The sequence below is a fragment of the Acomys minous genome (genome assembly GCF_964271855.1).
Source record: "Acomys minous genome assembly, chromosome: 13".
NCBI classification, from domain to species: Eukaryota; Metazoa; Chordata; class Mammalia; order Rodentia; family Muridae; genus Acomys; species Acomys minous.
In genome coordinates, this window is record NC_140495.1 from 26,300,001 (window position 1) to 26,321,123 (window position 21,123).

Below are 21,123 nucleotides of genomic sequence, written 5' to 3' on the forward strand. Positions count from 1 at the left end.
AGGACAAAGGAGTGGCTGTACATCATGGGATTACAGATTCAGCATAGATTGAAAACACTATTTACAGGATACATTAGGTTTAGGAAAAGTTCTTATAAGGTAACTTAATAACAGTGTGGCTCCTTCACAATGGTATGGCTCTTGTTTTGGTTTCACGGTAGCTCTTGTCAGGGGACACCAAGTAGATTGCCATTTTTCACTTGTCCTTTTAGGGCTATACCTTATTGTGTGCTAATTAAACCCTGTCCACTCATTTGTAAGTACATTTTCAAATTCTCTATCAAATTTCTCATTTTGTCATATAATAATTATACAAATGTATATATCCAATGTGCTTTGATACATATTTATATTGTATATTGGCCAAAAGTATTTAAACTATTCTTTGTATATATAATCTTACCATTTATTAAAGTCAAAATGCAAATTTGCATACTAATGATGAATATACTTATTTATGTTTACATAAAGAAATACTAGTTAAGTATTTGATACTGTAGATATATAGAACATCTTGGCTATTTTTAAAGTTGTAATTTGATTTTGTAACCATTCAGTTTGCATAAACACATAGTACAAAATGACAGAAGTATATTTAAGGCCGTTTTTAAAACTGTTGGAAATTTTGTCCTAATCTCAAGCCAGAATTTACTTAATGTTTTTTGGGTTTTGGTTGGTTGGTTTTGGGATTTGTTTGCTTGTTTAGTGAAACTCAAATCACATAGTTCTGTGAAACTTAAAATTAAACATTCTAAGGTAATAAAATCCGAAACTACTAATTTGATACATGCTGACTATTTTAAGTTTTGTTTTCTGTAATTAGGCCATTTATGTTGTTATAGGGGAAAAGCCTTTGTGGCCTGTAAAAATAGCTCAGCTCCTAATATAAGGCAGCCCAGAGCTGTGTGCTGAGGTCCTGCAGGGTGCAGTGACTGGTGATGCATGGTGTATTGGCATCCATAGTGCAAAGCATGAGTGTGGTATGAGCAGAGGAAAAGCTGCAGTGATGTGGTGCCATGCATCGTGGGTGGCACCACTAGAAACACCTCAGAGTCATGGCACTTGTGAACTAGTTCTTGTTACTTGTGCTTTCAGAACCCATTTACTATTGACCAACTTCTCATGACCCCCTGCGGAGTCACATTAACAGTTTAATAAGATGTGTGTATCTAACATACTTAAATCTTCTGGTTTTTTTGTTTCTCTTTTTTTTTTTTTTCCATAGTCACGTTTCAAAAAGTCAGTCATGTCTGAATTTCTCAAAATGTTTCAAGAAGAAAGATACTTTACAGATGTGAAAAAGGTATGGTTGTTTTATTTTTGGGAACAGGGAACTTGTCTTCTAGTCTAAAGCAATTAACATCTCATTCTTCCTAAGAGTCAGTCTCCATTTAAAAAAAAAAAAAAGTTTAAATTGTCAAGAAGTCTTTTTCTTCCAATTCTCCTGTCAAATAAAGCTGAGATAAGCAAGTCTTGACAGTTACTACTGTTACCATTGTTGCCTTAATAATACAAATACAGACCTCTATGGTTAGGTTTCCCTACTGCGAACACTATTGACGTATAGGGCTGGGTAGTTCTTGATTTGAAGAGCTAGGCTTTGTATTGTAGGATGTTTAACAACGTCCCTGAATTAAATGCAATAGCACATCCCAGCTTTTGAAGACCAGAAGAGCTTTAAGCTATTGCTAGATGTCCCTTGGAGGGCAGAATGATCTTTCAGTCCACGACTAGACCCTAATAGTCCTTGTTGTGCAGTAGACTGCGTACTAAGTTGCCATATAAAACAAAGTGGTCAGCAGAATGGCTCAGCAGCTGACGGCACCTGTTATGGAGCCTGATGACCTGAGTCTGATCTTGGAGACAATTGGAAGGAGAGAACAAACTCCCACAAGTTGTCCCCTAGCCTCCATATGCATACTGTGACACTCAGCATCCACACAAACTAATATAAATGTAAAATAGTATTTTCAACATGTTATTGAGTGCTTATGGTAGTAATTGGAGGAAAATAACTAAAAATGAAAATTTACAAATGCCTACAGCATATAGCATGAAAACATAATACCTACAACATGTAAAAAGGACTGTGTAGAAGCTTAGAATATGTTTAAGTCTTTAATTTCTTGGTCCTTGACTATATAAAATACAGTATTATAAACATGAAAAACTTGGAAAGACTATTATAGAATATATCTAAACTAAACTTGAATAAAATATTGTCTTTATTATCACAATCCTAACTCAGTGAACAAGTTCGCAAGGCCAGTCTTTAAAGCCCATTCAGTTTCTGTACATAATTAGCAGGTGATGGCCAAGAACTGAAGTATGTATTTGGACTTTTAACATAACTTTCAAAGGGCTCCCTAAGTGAAAATGCTGGCATCACATAGCTTTTTGTTTTTTTTGTTTTATTGTTTTGTTTTTTGATACAGAGTCTCAGTGTGTGGCCTTGGCTGTCCCAGAACTTACTATGTAGACCAGGCTGTCCTCAAACTCACAGATAGCCACCTGCTTTTACCTCTTAAGTGCTAGGATTAAAGGTATGCATCACTATACTGAGCCTATTTTTCTTTTTTATCTAGAATAATGCATATTCAACTAAAACTTTTTAAAGCAATTAGAGAAGGCTCTTGAGAAATTTGGGGACAGTAGAGTTAGACTTCAGTTAATAAGATTATGATGTACTAGCTTTTGTTTTGAAGTTATTTTTCCATGTCTAATAACCTAAGCTATGGTAATACCTGCACCCCCTCCCCCGTATAATCTGAACATATATAGTTGATGGTACCAATGGGGAGAAGAGTTTAGAGTGCGAGGACTTTAGTAGGTTCCTAATCTACCTCTGAGTCACCTACCCTTATTCAGATAGATTCTCACCATAGTACATGTACTGTCTCGTTTATATCTGTAGCCCAAAGGGAGCGTAAGACAATTTGCCGTAAAACCTTAATTTTCTCTGTGTCTGTGTGTGTCCGTGTGTCTTTTTCTCTGTCTATAGATTGGACCCGGGACCTTACGTATCCTAGACAGCTCTGCTTAAGATTGAGCTCTGTCCCCAGCCCCTATAATTAAAACTAGATACAATCAATGCTAGAAATTACAGGCACCCATGTAACTCAGCTCCTTATTCATGTTGACATTTGTACTAGTGACGTTAAATGACTTGTAATTACATCAGTACTATTCCCCAAACAATATAGGAAAGCTAACCAGGAGAGTTCTATATACACCGTGATTATATAACGTGGTGACAGAGCTACAGCACTGTGAAGAAGTAAAGATAATTATGGCCTATGCAGGCTGAACCTGAACCAGCTGCTTACCTACAGTCACCGTACTATCATCTTAACTGGTTTCTAACATTTTCACATTCACACATTTGTTTTTACCTTATACTTCTTCATAAAAGTGCTAAGGAGTGAGATATTTAAATAACTGTTAAACTCCACTGGTGGATGACCTGTGTCTTAGAACTAGAGACAAGACAGGCCACTTCGTTAATGTCCTTGGATTCTTGAACCTGCATCACCCACAGGACAAAAGGAATTCTGTTCTTGTTTGTTCACTTACCCAGATTTCCTTCCAGCAAACTAGAAGGACCACATTGGGAAGCCTCCTGAGTGTGTACTCAGGTAGGTGAATCACAGCATTCTTAGGCCCAGGTAGCTGTGCCTTCAGTTCTATAGAGGAAGCATTAGACCCTCGATGTTCTTAGAAAACTACATGCTTGTTTTATGTACATCCTAAAATCCTTAACAAAATAAGTTAGAAACATAAAAGGGAAGAAAGCAGTGAAATCCAGACATCTTAGTTCATAATATTTCTCTAATCACCAAATGGATAGTTGACTTAGGAGGCAAAATAGGATTCCTCTCTAAGAACAAGAGTTGCTTCTTGAGCTGCTAAATTTCCCTTTTCCATGAAGAGTCATCCACATGCTGGGAAGCCCTTGACTAGACCAGGTGACATAGTCATAAAGCTAAATGCTTTTCACTAGTAACTTCCTGTTTCTAGCAGTGGGTATCAGAAATTTTCTTAAGCCACATTCTCATATTCTGCATATGTATAACTCTTTGGAACCAGGAATCTTCAGAATTCAGGTTTTCAGAATTTCAAAAAGTAATGGGAACAAACTATATTAAATAGCCCCTTTGTTAACATCTAATTGTCGCACACATTGGTGTTTATTTGTCACAATGCAAAATACACTGTAAGATAAATCCAGATCATGATAGTGTGAGCTAGTTGAAGGTTACTTACATAATAAAATGAGTTTGCTACAAATCAAAGACAACATTTTTAAATATTCAAAATACATCCTTTGTATTTGAAGCCTTATGTAGTGGTATATGCCTGTGTGAAGGCTAAGACAGGAAGATTGCAGTAAGTTTAAGTCCAGCCTTAGAAATAGTGAGACATTGTCTCAAGAAAAATTCCAGTTGTTTCTTTTTTGTTATTTGTTTTGCTTTTTGGGACAATGTTTCTCTGTGTAGCCTTGCCTGATATGAACTTGCTTTGTAGACCAGGCTGACCTCCAATTCACAGAGATGCTCCTGCCTCTGCCTCCCCCAGTGCTGGGATTACAGGCTTGGGTTATTTCTATAGGGAAATCCATTCCGAATTTGAATAAATTAAGAATAAATTTTTTTTAAATTCCTTTCATGTGTGAATTTGGAACTTTCTATAACCAAACATATTTTGTTTTATAGATTACTATAGAATGAGCCTCTTTGATCCAAGATGCTCTAAAATCTGAAATATTGCAATGTTTAAACCTTCTTGAATGGGCATGATGTCATAATGGAAAATTACACACTCAACTTCATGTGATAGGTTACAAAGTGCAGGTCTAGTAAGAATACTGTATAAAATTACCCATAGGCTATGTATGTGAATTTTGCTTAGACATGAGTCCAGTTCCCAAGATTTCTTACTGTATATGCAAATATTTCAGAGTCCTAAATCTAAAGCACTTGAGTCCTGAGCATTTTGTATAAAAGAGATTCTCAACCTGTAATTTATATAGTTGTTAGTAATGGAGAATTTCCTAATAAAATCAATGATGTATAATTAAAACAGCTATTATGATATACCTTATTTATTCACATACTGTATGCTTCCCCATCTCTCCATTTAGTTCTTGGATGAAATTTCATCTACGGAAACTAAAGAGTCCAGTGGTACGAGTGAACCTGTGCACCTGAAGGAAGGGTAATTAATTCAATGAGACATAGAAGTTACGTTTCACTATAGATAGTTAAGTACGAAGGACATGGGTCTGAGAGTGAGGAAAACAGTTTTCATTCAGTCCAGAGCCTCCTGCGCTGCTTCAGTCAGGTAAATCACCCTCACTGCCCTGTCGGTTTGTGTCTTAGGGCAGCACTTACTGATGCGCAGTCCCGAGCTGTTCTGCAGTCAAGAGATAGTGCTGGTCAGCCTTAAAGAGGAGTGGTTATGACTAGGGGATTATAGGATGGAAATAAACTTGCGTGGCCCTTTTCCATTCTGTATAACACACTTTTAAAACGACATCACTTATGCGCTGGAGAGATGGCTCAGTGGTTAGGAGAGCTGACTCAGTTCCCATCACCCATACAGTGGCTCCCAGCTGTCTGAAGCTCCAGTTCCAGGGGATCTGATGACCTCTTCTGATTTCCAGACACTGCACACATGTGCATAGACATCATGCACCCTAAACACCATACCTAAAAGTAAAATTAAAACAGTCTACAATAATTAAAGACTAGTTCCTCAGTGTGGCCAACGTAAAATCAGTGGAGTCATCAGTGGAAATCACTGCCTACACTAATAATTGTACATGACTACCAGTGTCATCCAACAGTAAGGGTCAACCTTTTGTTTAATCTCAGGTTTAATTTTTTGTCTGTTACATTGGCAGTGAAATGTATAAAAGAGCCCAAGGAAGAACCCGTATTGGAAAAAAGAATTTCAAGAAACGGTGGTTCTGCTTGACAAGCAGAGACCTCACCTACCACAAACAGCAAGGTAGAGTTGTCTTTATGCTTTGTTCTGGCTTTACTCTGCTGGTTCTTGGTGCTGCAGTGGATCATTGCGCAATGCCTGGTTCAGTTTCTCACAGGGACACAAAAGCCTAAACTGGAATGTTCATTTTATCATGTTATGAAAGTATATAATAAAACTATGATGTGAAAGCCTGGGATAAATCAACTTGAGAACAGAATAGCTGGACATGGTAAGTAAGGCAGTATAACAGTAAAAGCAGAAAGGCACAGGCTAACAGTAGCTAACAACCACAAGTGCTCAGTGTAGCATGGTACTCAGTAGGCTTTTGAAGTCTCATCAAATCTGATCAGTAAATACTTACTAAGAGCCTCTCCTATAAATTCCAAAATGATGGCATAAACACATGACATAGGGGACTTTAAGAGAATTCAAAGTGCTTCACTGGAAATTCCTGAGCAGTAGAATGAGGAGAGGGATATTTTAAAAAGATGGGGTCTTGACCCAGAACTCTGAGCTTAAGCAAATAGCCTCCCAAATAACAGGGACTATTGGAATGTACTACTGTATCGGCTAAGAGAAGGGGTGTGTGTGTGTGTGTGTGTGTGTGTGTGTGTGTGTGTGTGTGTGTGTGTACGTGTACATATATACAGTGTGTATGTGTGTACATGTACATATATGCAGTTTAACCAGAATGAATATACATGTGCATCTATCTACATATCTATATGTAGATAGATGCACATGTATATATCCAAGAATATTAGTAAGAGATATTTTACAGTGTGTTGTATTTTAGGTATCCAGATAGTTGGTTATAGTATAAAAATATATAACTAAAGATCAATAATAGGTTTGCCTTTACAAGTGTTTTTAAAGCTGACTTTGAATGTTCTAGAATTCTGGCTTATATTGAATTTTATATCAATATTCTCACCTGTGGACATCATTGTTGTTTATAGTGTTTATTTTAATAGTACAATTAAGCCAAGCATGGTGGTGCACACCTCTAATCCTAGCACTCAGGGTTGGGGAGCTGTGGGATAGAGGCAAACAGATTCTGTGAGTGAGCTCTAAGACAGCCAGGGAGAGATTGTCTCAAAAAATCCAATAATAACTACTATAGTGCAATTAAATAAAATGTAAGCTAAATTAGTCATCTTCTGTGAATAAACAACTTATTTTTTCCTCAGTTAAAGCACTGTCTAACCCAAACCAGTATTCCAAAGTCAGCTGGTTCTAAAGCCCTTTAAGTCACATGGTAGCTACAGTGCCTTTCTTCTGAGGATCCTACATATGTTACATAGACACGGAGTTTGTATAGGAATTTCATGGATCCCATAGGCCCAAAACACCTGCAGTTGTCAAGTTTAGCCTGTGTTCTATCCAGTGGTATTAAAAGGATAGACTTTCGTAGAATTAGAGTATTGGAACCATAAGATATAGGCGTTTGTGTTGTTTTTTTGTGTTGGAGGAAATAAATACATAATGAGTTTGTGAGGTTATTTGTCAAAGCCTACAATTCTAAGCATACATGCCTATTGTTTTAATTATTTAGATGGATTTTTCCAAAATGTGTTACATGTTTTCCTACCTTCTAAAACAGGATTCACTGAACATATGTTAACATTTTCTGATTGACTTGGGGTGATCACTGATGATGTTAATTATATATAGTGCCCTAGTTAGTGTGTTTTCAGAGTGCCAAAGGGTCAGTGCAGCTGTTCCCCAGCTAAACATCTTAGACTGCCGTGCTTCTTGTGTTCGCGTGTTTGCTTTGCTCAGTTTATCCTCACCTCTTTTAGTCAGGCTGTCACCTTAACTTTCCTGTTCTGTCAGTGAAGTGTCTTACTCCCATCCCTGTCTTCAGCCTTCATCTCTTACTGCTAATGTACTATGAATTAAGGTGCTGCAGGTACTATATTTGCTAAAACTACATATATGACCAAAAGCTCTGAATGAAGATGTAAGGACTTTGCCTCATAAATAAAGTGTGCAGACTTTATATGTGCTAGCTGCTCAGCAATTTTGCTTACTTCTGTCACCTAGCTATTTTCTTGGTAGCCTAAACTGGTGGCTATTTTCTGTTGCTACAGCTACTATATTAAATTTTACTATACAATAAATTTTGATGTCTGAAATTTTTTTCTGTAGCATAGTTTTGAATCATTGTCTTTTACTTACTATTCCTGATAGATAAGTGTATTCTGAATCAATAATAGGATATCTTCCCAATTTGCTGTATAAAAACAATTAATAGAATTTTCTCCACTTTAAATTTTTTTTTCCTCAGATAAGTTGGGATGCTCACTTAGGCAGTTGCTGAGAAGCAATAGTAAGCAACTGATAGTGAATACAGATATTGTGTGTTCTTGAGACCTATTATATATAGGTACATATAGGCAATTTATATATCTTCCATAAACATACACTTTCAGTGCATTTAGGTTGTTGACTTGACATTTCCCTCGTGTTTTCCAGCATGAAGCTCTCCAGGGTTTTGTTTGTTTTTCTTTGATTGCTAAAGAATCAAAATCATTGACTCAATTATGCAAATATTTTCAGCTAAACATATTTTACTGGGTGCCTACTATGTGCCAGAGATGCAGGACAGAGCAGTAGTGAAGAAGACATACTAAAACCCAGGCTCTTACTCAATTTACAGGTTAGTACTGATAGATATAAGCCAAAATTATTTTTAATTACAATAATCCAAGGCACAGAAAGTACTGGCTTGGACCAGTAGGTAGCAATAGGGGTAGTAAAAAAGATCACATTCTGGATCTATTTTAAAGATAGTACTCAGAGGATCTGTTCAGGAATTAGATATGCGGGGGAGGGGGGAGACAGGGAAAGAAATACTTCAAGAATTTAGGCAAAAGCAACTGAAGGGATGAAATTACCTTTTTATAAATAGAAACATGACTGAAGACGTGGGTATAGCTTAGTTGATAGATCGCTCACCTAACATGCATAAAGCCATGTTATTATCTCTGGTGGACATAAACTGGGTGTGGCGGCCACATCTATAATCCCAGCACTTGGGAGATAGAGCTGGGAACATCACAAGTTCAAGGTAATCCTTGGCTAAATAGTGAATTCAAAGCCAACCTGGGCTGTATTAGAGCTTATCTTTTAAATACATACACAGTGAGTTCAGATAATATTAATTTAGTACTAATCTAACACCCTCATGAATAATAATTAGAAACATTGCCCAAAATATATAGACAACTCTGGAGAGAAGGTGCAAGAAAGAAAATGCAATGGGAGTGTGCATGTTAGAAATAGACTACATGAGAAAGTAACTGGATGGGTTTAACAGCTGGAGGTACGAGAAGAAAAGTTCACTAAACTTAAAAACAGATCGATAGCAATTAACCAGTTTGGGAAACAAAAAAGATGTGGGCATTTATGAGATGAAGGGAATCAGCATTAATTTGTAAAACCATATCAGGCATGATGGGTATCTCATATAGAGAAACAGAGTGGGGATTTGAAGGAATAGTGGCCTAAATAAATTCATAAATTCATTGAGAGAAATCATCTTAAAGAACCAGGAAATTCAGCTGGGTGGTGGTGGCGCATGCCTTTAATCCCAGCACTAGGCAGGCAGAGGCAGGCAGATATTGTTTTTAAAATTACATGTATTATCTGTAGGCCCGGCTAGCAATCAGTTAAGACACAGACACTTGTTATATTTTTAAAAAGCCTTAGTTAACCTGGGGCAAGGCAGATACCAATCCTTTAAACTGCCTCCCATAGTGGGGCAGGCATGGAATCCCTGCCTTGATCTCATGTCATCTGTTTCTAATAACTTTTATCAAGCTACCTCCCCATCCATAATCTCAAATACTCAAATCTCTATCCATGCCACTGGACATGTGCTTTTCCTCCAGCTAACCCATGGCGGCCTTCCTCTCTTTACTTTAGGTCTTTTCCCTTTTCCTTTCTCATGGCAGTCCTTCTTTTTCCCAGAATTTTTCTCTCTCTTCGCCCCACCTATCTCCCCTGCCCTGCCCAGGTGGGATGGCTTTTTATTAAACAAAAGGTAAGTCACAGACAGAAAACAGTAATTAACATCAAAATACATCCCTCAACCGGCAGATTGCTGTGACTTTGAGGCCAGCCTGGTCAACAGAGCGAGTCCAGGACAGCCGAGGTTCGAGAAAAGAGCAAGGTGTATGGTAAACAAAGATAAAACTTTGTAAACAGAGAAACAAGGATGAATTGCTGTACATAAAGAAGAACAGCAGTACATTTGACTATTTACTTTTCCTAGAACATAAACAGGTTCAAAGCCAGCCTGGTCTACAAAGAGTTCCAGGACAGCCAGAGCTACACAGAGAAACTGTCTCGAAAAGCAAAACAAACAAACAAGCAAACCAACAAACAACAAAACCAAGCAGAAACAAAGACAATGGAATGCCATTTTTGAAGTACTGAAAAAAAATTTTCAACTTAGAAATATTCTAGTAAAACTTTCTTTATCAAATATGAAAATATTCTTCAATCAATAAAAGATTGATTGTGAACAGCCTCACTGTACAAAAATTCTAAAGGAGAGTTTTCCAAGATGACAAGAAATAACACTAAGTAGAGACAAAGATATGTAAAAATTAAGAGCACAGGACGTGGTTGACACATGTATAAATACAGAATTATTTGTTTCAAAAGGTAACTGCTTAATATAAGATTTATAGCATTGAGCTGTGGCTTTATAGCATAGCTAAGTGTGTGTGGCAGGAGTGTCATAACAGAAGGGATGAAGGAAAATATCCTGTATCTTAGGATAGAACACAAAAATAATTTTAAATAGATTGTAATGAGTTAAGACTACATAATGCCAGCTGTGCAGTGGTGGTGCACGCCTTTAATCCCAGCGCTCAGAAGACAGAGGCAGGCAGATCTCTGTGAGTTTGAAGCCAGCCTGGTCTACAAAGTGAGTCCAGGACAGCTAAAGCTAAACCCTGTTGGAAAAAAAAAAAGACTCTATGATCCCAAGTGTGGTGGTGCACATCGTTAACCCAGCACTGGGGAGGCAGGGGCAGGCAGATTTCTGTGTGTTCCAGCCCAGCCTGGTCTACATAGCCTGTTCCAGGACAGCCAGACCTACCCAGTGAGACCTTGTCTCTAAACAGGACTATATATTATAACAAAGCTTAGAGGGAAATGGGTGGAGCAGCCTGTACCCTGTCTCCCATTCAGAAAGTAGCTAAAGATGTCATGGGGAGAACGACAAAGCATCAGAAGTCGGAACAGATAGCAAGATGGTGGCTTAAACCCAACAGTATCAATAATTAGACTAAGTGTAAGGAAACTAGTTTAATGGAAACTGCCAGACTAGATGTTCTAACAAACAAGGTCTTATGAAATACTTTCTATAACTTTTGTGTCTTAAGTATAAAAGCACAGATAGATTGAAAGTAATTGGGTGGAGAAAAAGACGGTATGAGATGAGCAGTAATCACAGTAAACCTCAGAACAGCTGTTACCAAGTAAATACTCCAGAATGATAAAGAGCCTTCACGGGGAAAAACAATGTTCTGAGTGTTTGTACATGTTTGTTTGTTAATGTGTGTCAGGAGAAAAACAGTTAAGATAGACAAGTCCATAATTACAGTCGAATATTTAAATACTTTAAGTAGCTATCAAAATAGACAAAAAAAATCAACAAAAATATAGAAATTTGAAGCATCACACTCAGTTACCTTGCTGTGATTCACATGTATGGAATATTATACAAAACAAAGAGACTACACAATCCTTTCAGTCATATTGGAGCATTTACCAAACTAAACCAAACTAAGTTACAGTACCTATCAAAAGTTAACATGGTACAAAATGTTCTCTTATAACATAATTAAAGTTATATACATCTAGGTATGTCCACCCCCCAGCACATTTGAAAGTTAATATGCTTCTTAATAACCTACAGGTCAAAGAAATTCAGAACTACTTTTAAACTATAAATGATAATAAAACTCATAATAAAAACATAATGAATGACAAACTCAACAAAGTTTGTAGAATATGGTTAAAGCAGTACTTAATGAAAATTAATTGCTTTAAGTATTTCTATTAACTAGCAAAGTCTCTTCTTTTGTTTATTTATTTTTAATTTAACATGTTACATGTGTGGCTGAGTGTTTTGCATATATATATTAAAAAGTCTGGTACCTGGTGTCCAAGGAGACCAGAAGAGGGCACCGGATCCTCAGGCGCTAGAGTTGTGTGTGTTTGTGAGCTCCCGCTTGGGTACCAGAGGGAATCAAATTCCAGTTCCCTTAACCATCGACATATCTCTCCAGCCCCAACAGGAAAGTTTTTAAAGCCAAAGGTGTCATCCATGAAAGAAAAATATTAACAAATTGGACTTCATAATTATTCAAAACAGGAGCTTCCCCAAGGCAAGTTAGCTAACCAGACCAACTGGAGCTGGTGAGCTCCAGACTCAGTGAGGAAACCTGCTTAGTAAATAAATTGAAGAGCTGTTGAGGAAGATGTGCTATGTCAACTTCAGGCATCCACATGTATGAGCTTATACATTTGCCTGCATACACACACACACACACACACACACACAAACACGAGAAAAAAAAAGATCATTAAGAAAATAAAAGATTCATGCATGTTCCCTTGGACCCCCCTCATTATTTAGCTGCTTTGGGTCTGTGGATTGTTGTGTGGTTATTCTGTGCTACATGGCTAATACCCACTTATAAGTGAAGATATATCATGTGTGTCTTTCTGGGTCTGGGTTGCCTCACTCAGAATGGTCGTTTCTAGTTCCATCCATTTGCCTGCAAATTTCATGATATCCTTGTTTTTAATAGCTGAGTAGAATTTCATTGTGTAAATCTACCACATTTTCTTCATCTGTTCTTCAGTTGGGGGATGTCTAGGTTGTTTCCAGTAAAAATGGCCATCTTACCAAAAGCAATATACAGATTCAATGTAATTCCCATCAAAATACCTACACAATTTCTTACAGAACTTGAAAGAATAGTTCTCAACTTCATATGGGAAAACAAAAAACCCAGAATAGCTAAAGCAATCCTACATAATAAAAGAACTTCAGGAAGTATCTCCATCCCTGATCTCAAGCTATGCTACAGAGCAACAGTAATTAAAAAACAAAACAAAACTGTATAGTATTGGCATAGAAACAGACTGGTGGATAACTGGGATTGAATCGAAGACCCAGAAATAAGCCCATAAGCCTATGGACACTTGATTTTTTACAAAGAAGCCAGAACCATAAAACGGGGGTGAGGTAGCATCTTCAACAAATGATATGCTAGTCTAACTGGATGTCTACATGTAGAAAATGCAAATAGATCCATATCTATCACACTGCACAAAACTCAAGTCCAAATGGATCAAAGAACTCAACATAAAACCAGATACACTAAGTCTATTAAAAGAAAAAGTGGAGAAAAGCCTTGAACTCACTGGCACAGAAGATAACTTCCTGAACAGAACACCAACAGCTCAGGCTCTAAGATAACAATTCATAAATGGGACCACATGGAACTGAAAAACAAAGGCAAAGGACACCTTAGTAGAACAAAATGACAGCCTACAAATTGGGAAAAGGTCTTCATCAACCCTACATCTGACAAAATATAAAGAACTTAAGAAATTAAACACCAACAAACCAAATAATCCAATTTTAAAATGAGATATAGAGTTGGGATGATGGCACACACCTTTAATCCCAGCACTCGGGAGGCAGAGGCAGGGGATGGCTGTGAGTCGAAGTCACCCTGGTCTACAAAGTGAGTCCAGGACAGCCAAGGCTGCACAGAGAAACCCTGACTCAAAAGGGGAGAGAGAAAAAAAAAAGGCACAGAGCTAAACAGAATTCTCAACGGGAATCTCTAATGGCTGAGAAGCACTTCAAGAAATGTTCAATATCCTTAGTCATCAGGGAAGTGCAAATCAAACAACTCTGACATTCCATCTTATACCCGTCATAATGGCTAAGATAAAAACCTCAAGTAACAGGGCATGCTGAATAGGATGCAGAGTGAGGGGAACACTCCTCCGTTGCTGGTGGGGGTGCACACTTGTGGCAGTCAATCCTGAGATTTGTCAGGAAATTGGAAATAGATCTACCTCAAGACCCAGCTATACCACTCCTGGGCATATACCCAAAAGATACTCTACCTTACCACAAGGACACTTGCTTAACTATGTTCATTGCAGCCTTATTCATAATATTTCTTCTTCTTAAGGGCATTTAGTCATTTCTCAACACTTAGAAGTCCTATGAGCCTAAGCTGGTACATTGTGTTTATATGTCTTTCTGTGTTGTTATTGAAAACTTCTTGGGAAAATCTTCTGCTTCTAACTCATGTAATTCACTCTTATTATCATGGTTAAATGAAATTCGCCCTCGTAGTGTAAGAACTGTTTTTGGGAGCATCTAACATTTGCAGTATTAGATTGAGTCGAAGACTCAGAAATAAACCCAAAAGCCTATGGGCACTTGATTTTTGACAAAGAAGCCAAAACCATACAGTGGGCGGGGATGAGGTAGCATCTTGAATAAATGGTGTGCTGGTCTAACTGGATGTCTACATGTAGAAAAATGAGTAAATACAGCAACATTAGGGTATGGGCATGCTGGATAACAAATAGTTATCCAGAAAGAAAGAATAGTTTTAAATTCTCTAGCTAGACCCTCTGATGTCCTGTGTAGGTTGGTACCCAACTCATTACACTCTGACTCCCTCAGATGTTACTCTATATGTGTATCTCTCCTTTAGAAAGCTGGTTTTTCTTTCCTTCCTTCTTTCTTTTTCTTTTTTTCTTTCTTTTTTTTTTTTTTTTTTCAAGACAGAATTTCTCTGTGTAGCCTTGACTATCCTGGACTTGCTTTATAAACCAGGCTGGCCTCAAACTCACAGCAAGCCACCTGCCTCTGCCTTCCAAATGCCGAGATTAAAGGTGTGTGCCACCACCACCCAGCAAATGCTGGATTTTCTTACCTGTTGTGTAACTGCCCTGGCAATTTTGCTTATCTGTGTTTTACAACCCTTTTACCTACCTTAGGGTTCCGTAACATGCCCACAATGATCATGGGAGGGACAGGGACGTTGCACTGCTCTGCAGCCCTGCTTATAGCCTGGCTGCATTAGCCTGTGGATGTTTGGCCCAGCTGTTCCTCATGGAGATCTGTTAATCATCCTGATGTGTCTGAGTCTCTCCAATCCCAGCCCTCTGTGTCCACTGATGCTGGCTTGCAGCTCTCCCTAACCATCTTCTACCTGTGCTTTCATCATTACTCCCTTCCTGCCTTAACCTTACGTCTTCATAAATTTTGTCTTGTCTGTTTCTAGAATACTGCTGATAATTTTTCTTTTGTTCCCGTGTAAGACTGTGTTATCTCTACAGTCTTTCTAACTGCCCAGTATCAAGTAACTTTCCAGTTACGTTCTATTACATCACTTCAATTTATTTCCACTATAGTTTTCATATCTAGTTAATATTTATCTACCAGTCTTTTCAGAACTGGTAGATTTTTGTTTATTGTTCTGTCTTAAATTATTAGAACAGTACCTAGCATATAGCAGACAGTCAGTATATATCTTTCAAAAAATCATATATCACATCTGCCAGGCAGTGGTGGTGCACAGCTTTAATCCCAGCACTCAGGAGGCAGAGGCAGGCGGATCACTGTGGCCGGGCTCCTGTAACAAAACACCAAGTGGAGACTGGCTGCTTTAAAGAACAGAAGTGGGAGCTGAGGACAGCCAGGGATACACAGAGAAACCCTGTCTCAAAAAGCCAAAAATAAATAAGAAATCAAAAAGAAAGAAAGAAAAGAAACCCACTGGGGAAGTTGAGACTGGGCAGCTGGAGTTCCTGACTGAACTTTCTCTCCAAGGCTGAGCTTCCATGGCTGAGCTTTGCTTCCCTTTCTCATGGCAGGAATTTTATATTATGAGGTAAACAATAGTAGTGGCTCTTGGAGATAGTATGTTTCTAGCTGTCCTCAAAGTCACACGTTTTACCTTTTGAGCTGTTTCACTCTTCTCTCCCCTCCTTGTCACGGAGTTAGGAGTTCGGCCCATCCCCAGGCAGGGGTCTTGTCTACTGTAGTACATGTGTGTGCACCTACACACACACTAAATACTAAACTAATACTAAACTAATAGACACAAACACTGAAATAAAATGGAATTTTAAAAATTTTAAACAAGGCTGGGCATGGCCTTTGATTCTAACACTTGGGAGGTAGAGGCAGGTGAATCTGAGTGTGAGGCCACCTGACCTGCGTAGTGAGTTCCAGGATAGTCATAAGAGACTTTGCTACAATAAATAAATAAAGCAAAACTTAAAAATTTAGGGCTGGATAGTTGTCTCACTAGGTAAAAGCACTTATTTTTTGCAGAAGACCTGAGTTCAATTTCCAGCACCCACATAGTGGCTTGCAATCATCTGTAACTCCAGTTCCAGGGGATCCAAATCCTCTTCTTTGGATCTTTGAGGACACTGGGTACACATGCAGTATGCATACATACATGCTGGGAAAACACTCACACACACAAAGTAATAAAAGTGGGCATGTTTTAAGAGTCGAGATGTAGGTCAGTGCTAGGGCACTTGCCTAGCATGCATCGTGTCTTGGGTTTGGTTCCCCGCACATCTGCACACACAAATGTTTGTATGTTTGGGTTTGTTTATTTTTTCAAGACAGGGTTTCTCTGTGTAGCCTTGGTAGACCAGGCTGGCCTTGAACACACAGCAGTCTACCTGCCTCTACCTCCCCAAGTGCTGGTATTACAGGCATGTGTCACCACACCCAGCTAAGGGCTAATTCTTTAACTAAATGTTAAGTTGACAAAACAAAAACAAAAAAGAATCTACTTTAATAGTTACATTCACTGCTTAGGTCGTAACTCCTGGGCCTGGGCCTCTCAATGGCTCTTCATCACTAGGCGTGTTAGTTCTTTCAGCTTTATATAATTAGTATTACAAATTTCTAATGGCATAGAAATTTTCTATATGAAGATCAAACTTATTCACACACTTTTCCTTGAAAATGTTTTCATCTACATGGAAAAAGAAGAGGATGTTGCTTTATAGAAAGCAATCAAAATTCTTGTCCCATATTGTTATATACAAAGCACTCAGAGGCCTGCTGGAGATACATACGCTTCTGTCAGCAAGCGAATTAACCTTACAGAACTAACATCTCGCCTTTGTAACTATTAAAGAAATTCTCTTAATGTTTACAGTAATTCTTTTAATTTTGTCATCTTTAATTATTTAGGCAAAGATGCTATTTACACTATTCCAGTGAAAAACATTCTTGCTGTGGAAAAACTGGAAGAAAGCTCTTTCAGCAAGAAGAACGTAAGTAATATAAATGTTGAGAGCATTTTAAGTCGGCATATGTGAGTTCTTTTAGGATTTGCTATTCAGGTCTCAGTATTGTCCCAATTTCTGTCAACTCTTGCCACGCAGATGGTGCGGGACCCTTCAGTCACCAGGATGACATCCTAGGTCCTCACTCTGTGTTCCCTGCTTTGTTCTTACTCAGACAGTGGCCCATTCCTTTGGACATGTATGACATCTACAACTTTTATGGTTCTAGTGCTCAGAACCATTAACTAAGCTTAGTGTAACAGTTCAGTAAGGCACATTAGTGGTCATTTCTTAGCCAAACTAACTAGGTCTCCTTCTAAATGCTTTCTCTGTTTGTGTACTGTGTGTTGCTTTTAAGGCTTTTCTAACTTTTATCTTAATTGCCAATAAAGATGTTCCAGGTGATACATACAGAGAAAACACTCTACGTCCAAGCAAATAACTGTGTGGAAGCTAACGAGTGGATAGATGTGCTGTGCAGGGTGAGCAGGTGCAACCACAACAGGCTCAGTTCTTTTCATCCTTCAGCGTATCTCAATGGGAACTGGCTCTGCTGCCAGGAGACAAGCGAAAACACACCAGGCTGCAAGCCGTGTACTGCGTAAGTTCCTCTCTGATGAGAGAAGTAGTGATTGAAAATGTCTGTCCATACAGTGGGTATGGAGATGAAACATGCCAAGTAAAAGTAGCTAGACATAAAGGCACATGCTGTTTGAAAGCATTTGTATACAAGGTGTCTAGAAGGACTTGGGTTGTCGTCTAGTGGTAGAGTGTTTGCCTGACATACACACAAGTACTTTGGTTGGGTTCTAGTACCACAAAAAATAAAGAATATAGAGTAAGTAAATTCATAGACAAAAAATGTAAATTAGTGGTGGCCAGAGTCTAGATGGATGGGAGAAAGGAGACTGATAACAAGCAGGTAAGAAAATATTCTGAAATTAGCTGGGCATAGTGGTGCACACCTTTAGTCCCAGCACTCAGGGCGACAGAGGCAGGCAGATCTCTGTGAGTTCTAGCCTGGTCTACAAAGCAGGTCCAGGACAGCCAAGGCTGCAAGGAGAAGCCCTGTCTCGAAAAGAAAGAAACAAAAAGATAAGAAAAAAGAAAAAAATCTGAAATTAATAACGGTTGTTCACGTGGAGGGAGGGGATTAGATAGTAACACAGGTCCGAAGGGCCAAGTTAAAGCTTGATGGTAGAGCATTTGCCAAGTATAAGCAGAGTCCACCCTGTGATCAACATTATTAAAGGAGGAATCAGCATCTCAAGCCTGAGCAAGACACAAAGATAGAGATGGCTCAGTAGTTAGCAGCTCTTACTGCTCTTGCCCAAGACCCAAGTTTAGTTGCTAGCACTCACATTAGGCAGCTCTCAACTACCTCTGTCTCCAGCTCCAGGATATCAGGTGCCTCTGGCCTCCTCAGGCATCCACACTTACATGCCCATCCCCACACATAGAAATAATAAAGTTAAAATCTTTCTTAAATTGGATCAAAGAAGTCCACTAAACATTCTGTTTTTTAAACATACGGATTAGCATTGTTGCCCTATAGATTTTCTTATTAATGTTTTGTGAGAAACTGTAGATTATATGAATGTTTTTATTGGGAATGGAAAGCGTAATAAATGCTTCCTGCTCTTGTAGAAGACCCAAGTTTAGTTCTAGAACCGATGTAACTAGCTCCAGAGCATCCGATGCCCTCTTCTAGCCTACGCGCGCACGCACACACACACACACACACACACACACACACACACACACACACATATGTACATAGATACACACATACACAATAAAAAATGTTTTTAAAATTAATTTAATTCAAAATCCTCTTCAAGACTTGAGTCCTCGCCAGGTGTGGTGGTGCACATCTGTAATGCCATTAGTTGGGGAGGCAGTGGCAGGCAGATCTCTGTGAGTTCAAGGCCAGCCTGGTCTACAAAGTAAGTCCAGGACAGCCAAAGCTACACAAAGAAAACAAGAAAAAAGAGAAAACAAACAAACAAACAAACTTGAGTCCTTAACAATCAAACCTTATGATCCTGTTGAGCTATCTTGGAAACTGATTTCTAAGGTCCCTTTTGCAAAATTCTAATTTTAGTCTCAGTACCTTCAAAATCTTTCTCATGTTAACAAAGAAAATTTTTTCCAATCTCTTTAATTTTCTTTTTATCATAGAGGTATCCCAGCAGACATCCAGATAGATATTGATGAAGACAGAGAAACAGAAAGAATTTATTCCCTTTTTACCCTCAGTTTACTTAAGCTGCAGAAAATGGAAGGTAAACACACATTCTACTTTTATAAAACCATGACCTTTCGTTACTAATTTCTGGGTTATTTCATTGACTTTTTAAGAAGTTGAAAATATTTCTAGATTTGCTAAGTTACTGATAATGAAGTTTACAGGCCCTCAAAGAAGGCATTTATCTTACCTATTCATGAAGTAAGCATACTATTCTTAGTAAGTGTGGTTCTGTTTTGTGAAATTGTTCTAATACAGCCACCTGTGCTCTGGTCAAAGAAAATCTATCCCTTAGAACTTGATGGGTTGTTGTTGTTTTTTTAATTACACTGCAGATGGCATTTGTGGAGTTTAGTTTTCTGATGGGAGGTTTCGCTGCTCCTTACAGAGGCGTGTGGGTCTATAGCGGTGTACCAAGGGCCGCAGAAGGAACCTATGGATTCTAGCTTTACCATCGAGGATTCTGTAACGACCTTTAAGACAATTCAGCAAATAAAAAGCACCATAGAGAAGCTAGATGAGCCTCACGAGAAATACAGAAAGAAAAGATCGAGTAGTGCAAAATACGGAAGCAAGTAAGTATCCTAGGCGACTGCTTGGCGCGTCTGCTGGGGCAGCCTGTGGGGCGCCCTTCCCTGTGCTCGCTGCTTGTCTTGTTCAGGTCAGCTGCCATTGCATTATGTTGGTGTGTGCTTCATCACTGCTTCAAACGTCACAGTCAGTCAGGAGTCACTTCTTGAGTAACAGGAGCGTTTTCATGTTTTTGTTGTCTCCTTTATATTTCCCACATTATATTGTGATGAATACCAGGAAACTAAGATATGACAGTACATAAAGCATTTGCTAGTTGACCTCAGCTGCTTTATCACAGATGAAGAGGATGGGTGGGTAAGGGCAGCCGCAGCTGGCGTGCACTGGGACTTGCTCCTCTCAGTGCTACACCAGCACTGGACACCTTGTCAGTTAGATGACGCCCAGCAGCCAGCCTCACCAAGGAAGAGCAAGCTTATACAGTTAATGCAGCGACTAAGCACTGTCACTGGGAACGATACGCGGCTAAGGTAATCTAAATCCTGAGCCACAATAGTTGAGAACCCCACTCTCTTTTCTTAGTGTCCACAGGCAGGAAAGTAAAGTATTTCCTCCCTAGTAAGAGCGAAGAAACTTGGCTAGAGTAACCCGCAGCCTTCCCCGCCACACAATGCTCAAGCGTGATCAGGGTCCTGCTGGTGGTACAGTGGGTGGCAAACATTTATTTCCTGGACCAGCAACTGACAACACCGTGTGTGCTCCTCTGTTCTGGATCCTCACAGCAGCCCAGCAGAGTTTCAGTCCCACTTTATAGGGAGAAAGATTTTAAGTGCAAGAAAAATGAATGCCTTGCCCAAGATGCTACACCATTAGTGGGAGCACTCTGAAGCCTTGTTGTATTATTGTAAATGGCTTTTGAAAATTATGTCAGTTAGTACTTTTATATTCCTGAATTTTAAAACTCAGTTTTACGGGTATAA

General features: G+C 38.7%; 1 protein-coding gene across 3 annotated transcripts in view; it reads left to right on the forward strand.

Moving 5' to 3' along the window:
• RASA2 (RAS p21 protein activator 2) overlaps positions 1-21,123 on the forward strand; it is a 97,225-nt gene that overhangs the window by 72,301 nt on the left and 3,801 nt on the right. For all 3 annotated transcript variants that reach the window (XM_084753427.1, XM_084753428.1, XM_084753429.1), the window contains exons 17-23: positions 1,226-1,303; positions 5,141-5,214; positions 5,903-6,009; positions 17,270-17,352; positions 17,757-17,965; positions 19,546-19,649; positions 20,001-20,187. In XM_084753427.1, the coding sequence (XP_084609553.1) occupies positions 1,226-1,303; positions 5,141-5,214; positions 5,903-6,009; positions 17,270-17,352; positions 17,757-17,965; positions 19,546-19,649; positions 20,001-20,187 (842 nt within the window). The remainder of the gene's footprint in view (positions 1-1,225; positions 1,304-5,140; positions 5,215-5,902; positions 6,010-17,269; positions 17,353-17,756; positions 17,966-19,545; positions 19,650-20,000; positions 20,188-21,123) is intronic.